A 13,609-nucleotide genomic window follows, 5' to 3' on the forward strand; every position below is an offset into this window, starting at 1 on the left:
ATCACCTCTCAGTTCTCTGTGTTGAATTTTATCTGCCATTCCACAAGGTCTATGTCCTTTTGACATCTCTACTATCCTCCTCACTGTTTATTATACTTCCAAGTTTCGTGTCAGCTACAAATTTTGAAACTGTGCCACGCACCCCAAGTCCAAGTCATTAACGTATATCAAAAACAGCAGTGGCCGTAGTACTGAACCCTGGAGAGCTCCATTGTATACCTCACTCCAATCCGAAAGACAGCCATTCATCACAACTCTGTTTTCTATCCCTGAGTCAATCTAGTACGCAAGTTGCCTCTGCTCCTTTTATCCCCTGGGCTAACAACATTTGCTAGCAAGCCTATTATGTGGTAATTTATCAAATGCCTTTTTAAAGTCCATGCACACAACTTCATCCACCCTCTCCGTTATTTCATTAAAAAACTCCAATCAAGTTAGTCAAACACAACTTTCCCTTAACAAATCCGTGCTGGCCCACCTTTATTAGTTCATGCTTGTCCAAGCGGCTGTTAATTTTCTCCCAGATTATTGTTTCTAAAACCTTCCCCACCACCGCATTAAATTGACTAGGCTGTAATTACCAGGTTTATCTTTCTTCCCTTTTTTGAACAAGGGTGCACCATTTGCAATCCTCCAGTCCTTTGACACCACCCCTGTATCTAAGGCAGATTGGAAGATTGTGGACAGCACCTCTAAGTTCCACCCTTACTTCCCCCAGCAAACTAGGATGCACTGGGTTCTTGGAGTTCTGGAAAGGAGGGTCCCTCAATCTATCAATATTGAGTGACGGCAGCAGTAAGGAGGTCCTAGGCTTACAGCAGCACTGTTGTGGAGGGGCGAGGGGGAACAGAATATGTCTTAGGTTCTACAAGCACTGGGAAAGAATTCCTGGGGTCTGGCAGCACAGAAAAAGTGGATTCTGTGGTCCAGAAACATAAGGGGAGTGGGGATCTAGCACTGCTAAAAATGGGTTCGAATTTGGCCTCATTGGGGAGGCTGGTAGCATAGAGAGAGAAGAGCCCAGTATAGCCTGTCAGCATACCAGAGATTCCAGGGCTGCTAGTCAGTTTTAAGCATGATGTGTGTTTTAATATAGTACTTGCTGACTATACAGCACAATTAATGACATAATTGTAATTATTTACAACTGGGTAATGCATGTGATGTAATTAACTTCAGGTTTATAGGTTAAAACACAAGTTGCATTAAGCCTGCTCTATTTAACTGCTTTCATAATTCATTAGGAGTAAAATCTTCAACCCTTCCCACATAATCCCGCTATAACTGGTGGAAATGTGGTGCAGCTGCTGGAAAATAGGCCAGGACCCAGATATGCTAGGTTCCAGAGGGAGCTCTCAAGAGTCTTGTTGTGGACTGTAGCTGTGCCAGCACATTATAAAGCCTTGCATGGAGGGGGGCACAGACCCCTATGTTAGGAATCCCTGTTGTTTTGGCTTCACAGAAGCCTTGCAGATCTTTGGAGGCTGATATGCCAACTAGAAAGCAATATACTGGCCTATTCAATGATGCATGTGTGGATCACTTTGGGGACCCAGGGCTGAGATACCCAAAAAGATGTCAGCAACTTTGGACTTTTTCTCGGCTCCCTTATAAAGGCAACTGGTGAGGACAGGATGTTTCTGGGTGGGGCCGTGGTTCCCCACCCAAACCCATCAATGCCACATTTTGCAGTCTCCAGGGCAGGCCTGAGGTACATCCCTAGTTTGCAGGCATCTGCCATCTTTATTTAAATAGGGTGACCTCTCACTTACCCAATATATTCCTCCTTCTTATGCTCCACTTCCTCCTCCGTCATCTCCTCGCCTTTCACTCATTCCCTTCTCCCTCCCTTCCCCGCTTCTGTTCCTTCCTTCCCCCAGGACCTCGCTCCTTTCCTCTTCCAACCAGATTTCAAAAACTTTCCAATCTTCAATTAAGTCCTCTCATCTACTGATTTGTGTCTCCAAGGTAAGTAGCACTGTTTGAGAGCCTGTGATCATCAGACCTCTCAGTCAAACCAACTCGTCGTCTCTCCACACAAAATGGTTTCCTGCCCACTTCCTCCTGCAAACTCACCCTGTTAAAAGTGCCAATGGCATCCTCCCCTGTGTCTTCTTGTTTCCTTTTCCCGCCACTTTTACTCTGCCATCCCAAATACCGTTGACCTTTCCCATTCTTGCTGCTCTCTCAAGCACCAGTCCTGTTTCGGACTTGCTGCCTACCTTCTGCAAACACGCCAGTCTCATTTTACCTACAACTGAGAAGATAAACATAAGAAATAGGAGCAGGAGTAGGCCATACGGCCCCTCGAGTAATAGGATCTTTATTGGAACTTTGCTAGTGGCCACAGTGACTTTCCCCGCACTTAGCCAGAAGCCATATGTTTGTTTTTTACATTTAGCACATTTATACTTCAAATGCTGATATAAAGTTGGGTACATTTACTCACAGTTAATGTACTTACTCTTGATTATTGATAAAAAGAATTTCAAATCTGCAGTATATCTAGAAATTATGCTTTTTTGCATTTTCTATGCACTATTAATTCCAGGTATAAATGTTTAACAATGAGAAAAATGCTCAACTGCAAATTAGAGACTGTGAAAAATAAGGAGAAAGTTTGAGACGGTCATACTGCCTTACCTGTGAAAGTGACTTCAAAAATATGTGAGATTCAATTTCAAAAGCACTACTGAAAATCAAAACTGGCATGAATGCATGAATAATTAGCAATGGATTGATGTTTGCCAAGGTCTCGCTGTACTGGCGAACCTATAAAATCAGATTTAAAAAATTAACCCGCTATCTAAACTCTCCAAGTCAAAATAATATCTATTGAATAGAAGAGTGGCATAGATTATTCTACAAAACTGATTAAAAAAATACTTTTGCGCTATTCAGAGGTGCCCACTTGGCAGAAATATTTTTATCACAAATAATGGTGACTTGTATACATTGTATAATGCAACTTTCTTTTCTTACAAGTATTTGCTTATTCTCCCCAAGAACATTTGTTTACACCATTAGAAACTGTTCAGCAGCAGTGTATCATATTATCGGCTTTCAGAGTAGAGGTTCTTTTGGAGTCCACCAGTGTTGTCACGACTGATCGCTGGTACACCAGCTGTAATAAATCTGCCCTTTCAGGAGCCATGCCATTAAACAGAATTTATAACAGCTGCTGTGCTTGGTCTAACTGTCCATCCGTGGCAGACTCCTGTAAGGAATCTAAATGTGTCCATCAGTGCTCAGACTCAGGAGATCCAGGGTGACCTTCATCTAAATCTTGTGAATAATCTGAGCTATGATGGGAAATTAGGGAAAGGCAATCAGGAATCTTCCCTGCTCGTGGGATTGACAGGTTGTCCAAGCCAATGTCCAACATCCCCATGCCTGAGCATTATTCCAGTTGCCTTTTGTTCTAGAATGTAGAATTGAGGGTTGCCTCCAGGTAACCATCTCCAAATAGATGGTCCATTTGCCCATCATGAACTTCCAAAAAGCTGCTGAGTTCAGTCTGTATCTGCAGTCAGCACACTTACTTATTCACCAGACCCCGTTGTGTTCAGGCCATTATTCATCTTGGAGATGTGTAATCAATACCAGCAACATACTAATGTTTTGGGCGTAGAAGACCATTGGTCCATCTATTTCATCCTTCCAAATCTTCCATCGGTTTCCTTATAATGATTCTGGAAATAAAAGCCCTATAACCTGCTTCCTAATAGAATGGTTTTCTGTTCTACTACCCCACTAATTATCTATTGCACAAGTTATCACTTTCTGGAGCCCTTTCCGAATTATGTTATTTCTGGAGCCCATTACCAATCCCCCTGTTTCTGGAGTTCCTAATTCTAGGTTTCTGGTGCCCTTTCCTAATATCCATGTTTATAGAGTTCCTAATTCCTTTTTTTCTGGAGCCCTTTACTAATTTCCTATTTCTGGAGCATTTTTCAAATATCCGTGTTTCTGGAGCCCTTTCCTAATTCCTCGGTTTCTGGAGCCCTTTCCTAATGTTCCTGTTTCTGGAACCCATTCTTTATTTCCCTGTTTCTGGAGCACCTAATTCCGCTGTTTCTGCAGCCCTTTCCTAATTCCCGTGTTTTTGGTGCCTTTTCCTAAATTCCTGTTTCTGGAGACCTTTCCTAATTTCCCTGTTTCTGGAGCCGGATCCAAATTTCCCTGTTTCTGGAACCCTTTCCTAATTCCCCTGTTTCTGGTCCCCTTTCATAATTCCCCTGTTTCTGGAGCTCGTAATTCACCTGTTTCTGGACCCTTTCCTAATATCCCGGTTTACAAAGTTCCTAATTCCTTTTTTTCTGGAGCCTTTTACTAATTCCCCTGTTTCCAGTACCATTACCTAATTCTCCTGTTTCTGGAGCACTTTCCTAATTTTGCTATTTCTGGCGCACTTTCCTAATTCCCATTTCTGGAGCCTTTTCCTAATTCCCCTGTTTCTGGTGCCCTTTCCGAATTCCGCTTTCATTGGAGCCCTTTCCTAAATTCCGTGTTTCTGGAGTTCCCAATTCCCCTGATTGTGGTGCCCATTCCCATTTCTGGTGCTCCTAATTCCCCTGTTTATGGAGCCCTTTCTTCATTCCCCTGTTTGTGGAGCCCTTTCCTAAATCCCATGTGTTATATATATATATAAACCTGTAAATATGTAAAATCCTGTTTAACCACCAGAGGGCTCATCCCCTGGAGTCCCAAGGGATCCCACAATCCCTTGGGAGCACCTGTACTTAAGGAGGCCTCACAGGCTGGAGAGGCACTGTAATAAAAGACTACAGTCACACTTTACTTTGAGCTCACAGCATCTGGTCAGACTCTTTATTCATACATAACACCATGTTTCTGGTGCCCTTTCTTCATTCCTCTTTTTCTGGTGTCCTTTCCTAAATCCCACGTTTCTGGAGCTCCTAATTCACCTGATTCGCTATTTCATGAGGGGGAAGGTTGAACAGCCAATGGTCGTGGTCCATATTGGTATCAACGACAAAGGTAGAAAGAGGCAGTTTTTAGGGAGCTAGGAAAAAGATTAGTGAGTACAGAAATAGGAGGATAGAGCAGATGAATGCGAGGTTGGAGAGATGGTGCAGGAGAGAGGGTTTTAGATTCCTGAGAGATTGGGACTTGTTCTGGGAGAGTTGGGACCTGTACAGGCGGGACAGATGACGAAATAGAGAGAGCAAGACGAAGCAGAAAAATGGGGCGTATGACAGATGTCAGGTTGAGAATACAATTGAGAACTAGGCTGAATATAGAAAGTTCAGAGAGGAAGTGAAAAAGAAAATAAGAGGGGCAAAGAGAGAGTATGCGAATAGATTGGCAGCTAACATAAAAAGAAATCCAAAAGTCTTCTATAGGTATATAAACAGTAAATGGGTAGTAAGAGGAGGGGTGGGACCAATTAGGGACCAAAAAGGAGACCTATGCATGGAGGTAGATGGCTAAGGTACTAAATGAGTACCTTGCATCTGTCTTTACCAAGGAAGAAGATGCTGCCAAAGTCATCGTGAAAGAGGAGGTAGTTGAGATAATGGATGGAATAAAAAATGATAGAAGAGGGTCTTGAAAGGTTGGCTGTAAAAGTAATAAGTCACAAGGACCAGCTGGGATGCATCCTAGGATGCTGAGGGAAGTAAAGGTGGAAATTGCAGAGGTACTGGCCATAACCTTCCAATCCTCCTTAGATACGGGGATGGCGCCAGAGGACTGGAGAATTGCAAACATTACACCCTTGTTCAAAAAAAGGTGCAAGCATAAACCTAGCAACAACAACGACTCGGTAATGGGGAAGCTTTTAGAAATGATAATCAGGAACAAAATTAACAGTCACTTGGACAAGTGTGGATTCATTAAGGAAAGCCAGCACGGATTTGTTGAAGGCAAATCGTGTTTAACTAACTTGATTGAGTTTTTTTAGGGTAATTGTTATGTCGCAAATAAAGCAATGACACGGAGTACTGTAGACTTGAGTAAGTGTGACCTTAGTCTCTTTCGGCTCAAGTTTCGGACTCCCACTAGAACGATGCTCATCGGAGAGGCCCGCCTAATTTGTAGAATACTTACCTCACAATTCTCTGATAGCTATAGGCCTGTTTCTAGCTCGGTGTGGCACAGCAGGAGCTGTTGGGGGCGGAGCTACAGCCCTGCGCCAAAAACAGTGCCGGCAGCTGCGCGCGTGCGCAGTAGCTCCCAGCCCTCCCAGCATGTCCCGTCTCCCGGGCGACGACCCTATCGCAGGCTGAAGGGACGTCGCCCCTATCCGGGGCCGAGTGGCCTGATGCATCTTCCCTCGTCGGCGTCTTCTGCGTGCGCGCACCGCCCAAGTACTCGGCGGGGCTCGGCTTCGGCGGCGGGGCCCGCCCGGCCTCTCGCTGGGGACGAGCCCCGCCTGAAGAGTCGGCGGCGTTGGCAGCCTGGCATGGGCTGCGCGCAGGCCCCGCCCGAAGTCCTCGGCGGGGCCCAGCTTCATCTTCTTTCCCCCTCTCCCCGTTCTTCTTCCCCCCCGCTCCCCCGTTCCTCTTTTCTCCCTCCCCTCCCTCTCTCTCTCCTCCCCCCCTCCCTCTTTCTCTCCTCCCTCCATCCCTCTCTCCTCCCTCCCTCTCTCTCTCTCTCTCTCCTCCCTCCCTCTCTCTCTCTCTCTCTCTCTCTCTTCTCCCCCCCTCTCTCTCTCTCTTCTCCCTCCCCCCCCTCTCTCTCTCTTCTCCCCCCCCTCTCTCTCTCTCTCTCCTCCCCCGCCTTCTCTCTATTCTCCAGTGCTGCAGTAGGTGAGTAGAAATAATTTTTTATTTGAGTGATTTTTTATTATTTTTTAAAAAAATTTTTTGGCTGATTTATTGGTTTATTTATTGATTTATTTATCATTTATTATTGATGATGGCTTTTTATTTGTAAAAGTGGTGTTTAATGTTTGTAAACTCCGCCCCTCCCCCCCCCCCCCCCCCCATCTCTCGTTCCCTACACCTGATTTCTAAGTGTAGGCAAGGTTTTTCTGAGCGTACGAAAATCTACACTTACTCCATTCTAAGTTAGTTTGGAGTAAGTTTTCGCTGCCTAAACTTTCAAAACAGGCATAAGTGGCCGGACACGCCCCCTTTTGAAAAAAAAATCTGTTCCAAAATGAAACTGTTCTCGCACTAGAACTGGAGCAAACTAAATGCCGAGAATTGCAATTTCTAAGATACTGCATTCTAAACTAGTTGCTCCAAAATAATAGGAGCAACTCAGGCCGAAACTTGACCCCTATGTTCTGACTCCAGAGTGCTGACAGAGCATGGGAGGCCTGCTTATATGCAGTGCTCCCAAGGGATGCTGGGATCCCTTGGGACTCCAACAGATGCGCACTCTGGTAGTGGTAGAATGCTGGTTACAAGGTGTTGCACACATAAAAGGGAAGGTGGCTCAACCGTGGCTATCAAGGGAAATCAGGGATAGTATTAAAGCCAAGGAAGTGGCATACAAATTGGCCAGAAATAGCAGCGAACTCGGGGACTGGGAGAAATTTAAAACTTAGCAGAGGAGGACAAAGGGTTTGATTAGGGCAGGGAAAATAGAGTACGAGAGGAAACTTGCAGGGAACATTAAGATGAACTGCAAAAGCTTCTATAGATATGTAGAGAAAAAGGTTAGTAAAGACAAACGTAGGTCCCCTGCAGTCAGAATGGGGAACAAAGAAATGGCAGACCAATTTAACAAGTACTTTGGTTCGGTATTCACTAAGGAGGACCCAACCAACCTTCCGGATATAAAAGGGGTCAGAGAATCTAGTAAGGAGGAGGAATTGAGGGAAATCCTTATTAGTCGGGAAATTGTGTTGGGGAAATTGATGGGATTGAAGGCCGATAAATCCCCAGGGCCTGGTGGTCTGCATCCCAGAGTACTTAAGGAGGTGGCCTTGGAAATAGCGGATGCATTGACAGTCATTTTCCAACATTCCATAGACTCTGGATCAGTTCCTATGGAGTGGAGGGTAGCCAATGTAACCCCACTTTTTAAAAAAAGGGAGAGAGAAAACAGGGAATTCTCGACCGGTCAGCCTGACCTCAGTAGTGGGTAAAATGATGGAATCAATTATTAAGGATGTCATAGCAGCGCATTTGGATAGAGGTGACATGATAGGTCCAAGTCAGCATGGATTTGTGAAAGGGAAATCATGCTTGACAAATCTTCTGGAATTTTTTGAGGATGTTTCCAGTAGAGTGGACAAGGGAGAACCAGTTGATGTGGTGTATTTGGACTTTCAGAAGGCTTGAGACATGGTCCCACAAAAGAGATTAATGTGCAAAGTTAAAGCACATGGGATTGGGGGTAGTGTGCTGACGTGGATTGAGAACTGGTTGGCAGTCAGGACGCAAAGAGTAGGAGTAAATGGGTACTTTTCAGAATGGCAGGCAGTGACTAGTGGGGTACCGCAAGGTTCTGTTCTGGGGCCCCAGCTGTTTACATCGTACATTAATGATTTAGACGAGGGGATTAAATGTAGTATCTCCAAATTTGCGGATGACACGAAGTTGGGTGGCAATGTGAGCTGCGAGGAGGATGCTATGAGGCTGCAGAGTGACTTGGATAGGTTAGGTGAGTGGGCAAATGCATGGCAGATGAAGTATAATGTGGACAAATGTGAGGTTATCCACTTTGGTGGTAAAAACAGAGACAGGCTATTATCTGAATGGTGACAGATTAGGAAAAAGGGAGGTGCAATGAGATCTGGGTGTCATGGTACATCAGTCATTGAAGGTTGGCATGCAGGTGCAGCAGGCGGTTAAGAAAGCAAATGGCATGTTGGCCTTCATAGCGAGGGGATTTGAGTATAGGGGCAGGGAGGTGTTACTACAGTTGTACAGGGCCTTGGTGAGGACACACCTGGTGTATTGCGTACAGTTTTGGTCTCCTAATTTGAGGAAGGACATTCTTGCTATCGAGGGAGTGCAGCGAAGGTTCACCAGACTGATTCCCGGGATGGCGGGACTGACATATCAAGAAAGACTGGATCAACTGGGCTTGTATTCACTGGAGTTCAGAAGAATGAGAGGGGATCTCATAGAAACGTTTAAAATTCTGACGGGTTTAGACAGGTTAGATGCAGGAAGAATGTTCCCAATGTTGGGGAAGTCCAGAACCAGGGGTCACAGTCTAAGGATAAGGGGTAAGCCATTTAGGACCGAGATGAGGAGAAACTTCTTCACCCAGAGTGGTGAACCTGTGGAATTCTCTACCACAGAAAGTTGTTGAGGCCAATTCACTAAATATATTCAAAAAAGTGTAGGGATCAAGGGGTATGGCGAGAAAGCAGGAATGGAGTACTGAAGTTGCATGTTCAGCCATGAACTCATTGAATGGCAGTGCAGGCTCGAAGGGCCAAATGGCCTACTCCTGCACCTATTTTCTATGTTTCTATAACATCACTCCCCCCCACCCCCCCAAAGCCAGTAGTACACTTATTTACAGGGTGAGACGATCTGGGGTTTTCCACTCTAGTCGATCGTCGGTTGCCACTTGTGTGTGTATCGGAGGGTCGAAGTTGATGATGTCCTCTTCAGGTTGCTCGTGACTGTCTGTGAATCGCATTTTGGTTTGGTCCAAATGCTTTCTGCAAGTTAGTCCATTTTCAAGTTTAACCTCAAACATCCTACTCCCTTTTTTGGCTACGACAGTGCCAGCAAGCCATTTGGGACTATGTCCATAATGGAGTACAAATACAGGGTCATTGACTTCAATATCACGTGACAAATTTGCACGATCATGGTACATGCTTTGTTGATGCCACCTGCCCGCGACATGATCATGGAGATCAGGGTGGACTAGAGAGAGCCTTGGTTTTGAATGCCCTTTTCATGAGCAGTTCGGCAGGGGAACCCCGGTGAGCAAGTGGGGTCTTGTGCGGTAGCTGAGCAGGACTCGGGACAGGCGGGTCTGCAAGGAACCTTCCAACACACGTTTCAAGCTTTGCTTGATGGTTTGGACTGCCCATTCTGCCTGGCCGTTAGATGCAGGCTTGAACGGGGCTGATGTGACATGCTTGATCCCATTGCGGGTCATGAATTCCTTGAATTCAGCGCTGGTGAAGCACGGCCCATTGTCGCTGACAAGGACATCAGGCAGGCCGTGCGTGGCAAATATGGCTCGTAGGCTTTCGATGGTGGCAGTGGACGTCCTTACAGACATTATTACACACTCAATCCATTTTTAATAAGCATCCACAACAACCAAGAACATTTTGCCTAGAAACGGACCAACGAAGTCAACATGGATCCTAGACCACGGTTTGGAGGGCCATGACCACAAACGTAGCGGTGCCTCCCTGGGTGCATTGCTCAGTTGAGAGCAAATGTTGCATTGGCGCACGCAAGACTCCAAATCTGCGTCGATGGCGGGCAACCACACATGGGATCTGGCTATAGCTTTCATCATTACTATGCCTGGGTGGGTACTGTGTAGGTCGCGTATGAACATTTCCCTGCCTTTCTTAAAACCACGCGATTACCCCACAAAAGACAGTCCACCTGTATGGACATTTCGTCTTTGCGCCGCTGGAACAGCTTGATCTCTTCATGCATCTCCGCTGGGACGCTGGACCAGCTCCCATGGAGGACACAGTTTTTTTTACAAGGGACAGTAAAGGATCTTGGCTGGTCCAGGTCCTGATCTGGCGGACCGTAACAGGTGACTTTTCATTTTCAAATGCATCCATCACCAAGAGCAGGTCTGCAAGTTGTGCCATTTCCACCCCGGTGGTGGGCAATGGTAGCCGACTGAGAGCATCAGCGCAGTTCTCTGTGCCTGGTCTGTGGTGAATTACATAGTTATATGCAGACAGCATGAGCGCCCATCTTTGGATGCGAGCAGAGGCATTGGTATTAATCCTTTTGTTCTCTGAGAATAGCGATATGAGTGCCTTATGGTCAATTTCTAACTCGAACTTAAGCCCAAACAGATACTGGTGCTTTTTTTTCACCCTGTAAACGCATGTCAGAGTTTCTTTTTCAATCATGCTGTAGGCCCTTTCAGCCGTGGACAAACTCCTGGACGCATAAACGACCGGTTGCAATGTTCTCGATTCGTTTGTTTGTTGTAACACACACCCGACCCCGTACGAAGACGCATCGCAAGCTAGCACTAAACGTTTACATGCGTCATACAGAACAAGCAGTTTGTTAGAACATAACAGATTTCTGGCTTTCTCAAAAGCAGTCTCTTGTGATTTCCCCTATACCCAGTCATCTCCCTTGCGTAGCAACACATGTAGTCGTTCTAGCAAGGTGCTTAACCCAGGTAGGAAATTACCAAAATAATTGAGGAGTTCCAGGAACGACCGCAGCTCCGTCACGTTCTGTGGTCTCGGTGAGTTCTTGATGGCTTCCATCTTGGCATCGGTAGGTCTGATGCAGTCTGCCGTGATTCTTCTCCTAAGAACTCGACCGCTAGCGCCAGGAAAACACACTTCGGGCATTTCAACCTGAGTCCCACATGATCTAGCTGACTTAGAACCTCTTCCAGGTTCTGCAAGTGTTTGATGGTGTCCCGACCTGTGATCAATACGTCGCCCTGAAAAACCACGGTGCGCGGAACTGACTTTAGCAGACTCTCCATATTCCTTTGAAAAATAGCCGCGGCCGATCAAATCCCAAACGGGCATCTATTGTAGATGAACAGACCTTTGTGTGTGTGTTGATGCAGGTGAGGCCTTTTGAAGATTCAGCCAGCTCCTGCGTCATGTAGGCCGAGATCAGGTCCAACTTGGTGAATGTCTTCCCTCCTGTCGCAAATAGATCGGCTGCCTTGGGTAACGGGTACTGGTCCTGCAGCGAAAAACGGTTAATCGTTACTTTATAGTCCCCACAAATTCTGACCGTGCCATCGCCCTTGAGAACCAGAACAATCGGACTGGCCCACTCATTGAACTCAACGGCACGATGATGCCCTCTCATTGCAGCCTGTCCAGCTCGATCTCCACTTTCTCTCGCATCATGTATGGCACCGCACGTGCCTTGTGGTGAATGGGTCGTGCACTGGGAACCAAGTGGCTCTGCACCTTCGTCCCAGAGAAATTTCCGATGCCTGACTCAAACAACGACGGGAACTTGCTCAAAACTTGGGCATATGAGGCGTCGTCGACGGACAAAAGCGCTCGGATGTCGTCCCAGTTCCAGCGGATATTTCCCAGCCAGCTTCTGCCGAACAGTGTGGGGCCATTTCCTGGTACAATTCACAGTGGTAGTTCATGCACCGCTCCATCGTAGGAGACTTTTACTGCTGCACTGCCAATTACAGAGATCAGCTCTTTAGTGTAAGTTCTCAGCTTGGTATGAATAGGGCTCAGCTTGGGCCTTTGTGCCTTGTTGCACCACAGCCTCTCAAAGGCCTTTTTGCTCAGGATAGACTGACTCGCACCAGTGTCTACTTCCATGGATACTGGAATTCCGTTCAGTTCAACTTTTAACATTTCGGTAGACATTTCGTGGTGAAGGTGTGTACCCCGATGCATCTATGCTGCGAAATTTGTTTGGTGCTATTGCTGATGGACATAAATGCCTGGGCTATCATTATGGCTTTGCTCAGGTTCGGTGTTTCAACAGTCAATAGTTTGCGAAGGATAACCTCATGGCCAATGCCAAGCACAAAAAGGTCTCTTAGCATTTACTCCAGGAATCCATTGAATTCGCAATGTCCTGCAAGGCGCCTTAGTTCGGCGATGTAGCTCGCCACTTCCTGGCCTTCAGACCGCTGACATGTATAAAATCGATACCTTGCCATCAGAACGCTCTCTTTCGGATTTAGGTGCTTCCGGACCAACGTACACAGTTCTTCATACAATTTGGTTGTTGGTTTCATCAGAGCAAGATTATTCTTCAAGAGACCATAGGTTGTTGCCCCGCAGACGATGAGGAGGATTGCCCTTCGTTTGGCAGCGTTCTCATTCCCTTCTAGCTCGTTGGCCACGAAGTATTGATTGAGTCGCTCCACGAAGTCTTCCTAATCGTCATCTTCTGAGAATTTCTCCAGGATACCAACAGTTCTCTGCATTATCGCGTGATGGTTCGTTATCTATTACTCGTCGCCAATTGTTATGTCTCAAATAAAGCAATGTGACTGAGTACTCGTAGACTTAAGTGTGACCTTAGTCTCTTTATTATGACTCCAGAATGCTGGCACAGCATGGGAGGCCTGCTTATATGCAATGCTCCCAAGGGATGCTGGGATCCCTTGGGACTCCAATAGATGCGCCATCTGATGGTGGTAGAATGCTGGTTACAAGGTGTTGCATACATAACAGTAATGAGGTTGATTTGGTATACATAGATTTCCAAAAGGCGTTTAACAATGTGCCACATAATAGTCTTGTAGCAAAGTGGAAGCCCATGGAATAAAAGGGACAGCATGGATACGAAATTGGCTCAGTGACAGAAAACAGAGAGTAGTGGTTGTTTTTCGGACTGGAGGAAGGTATACAGTGATATTCCCCAGGGATCGGTACTCGGACCACAGCTTTTCTTGATATATATTAATTACTTGGATTTGGGTGTACAGGACACAATTTCAAAATTTGCAAATGACACAAAATTTGGAAGTATACTGAATAGTGAGGAGGATAGTGCTAGACTTC

General features: G+C 46.0%; 1 protein-coding gene across 4 annotated transcripts in view; it reads right to left on the reverse strand.

The window, feature by feature from the left end:
* LOC139280197 (sperm-specific sodium:proton exchanger-like) overlaps positions 1–13,609 on the reverse strand; it is a 654,445-nt gene that overhangs the window by 618,920 nt on the left and 21,916 nt on the right. For 2 of the 4 annotated variants that reach the window (XM_070899784.1, XM_070899785.1), the window contains one exon: positions 2,644–2,772. The exons of 1 other annotated variant lie outside the window; for it this stretch is intronic. In XM_070899784.1, coding sequence (XP_070755885.1) covers positions 2,644–2,772 — 129 coding nt within the window. Of the gene's footprint in view, positions 1–2,643; positions 2,773–13,609 lie in introns of those variants that run through there. One more of the 4 variants, XM_070899787.1, reaches the window with a different exon arrangement.

This window comes from Pristiophorus japonicus, chromosome 14 (genome assembly GCF_044704955.1).
Source record: "Pristiophorus japonicus isolate sPriJap1 chromosome 14, sPriJap1.hap1, whole genome shotgun sequence".
Lineage (NCBI taxonomy): Eukaryota > Metazoa > Chordata > Chondrichthyes > Pristiophoridae > Pristiophorus > Pristiophorus japonicus.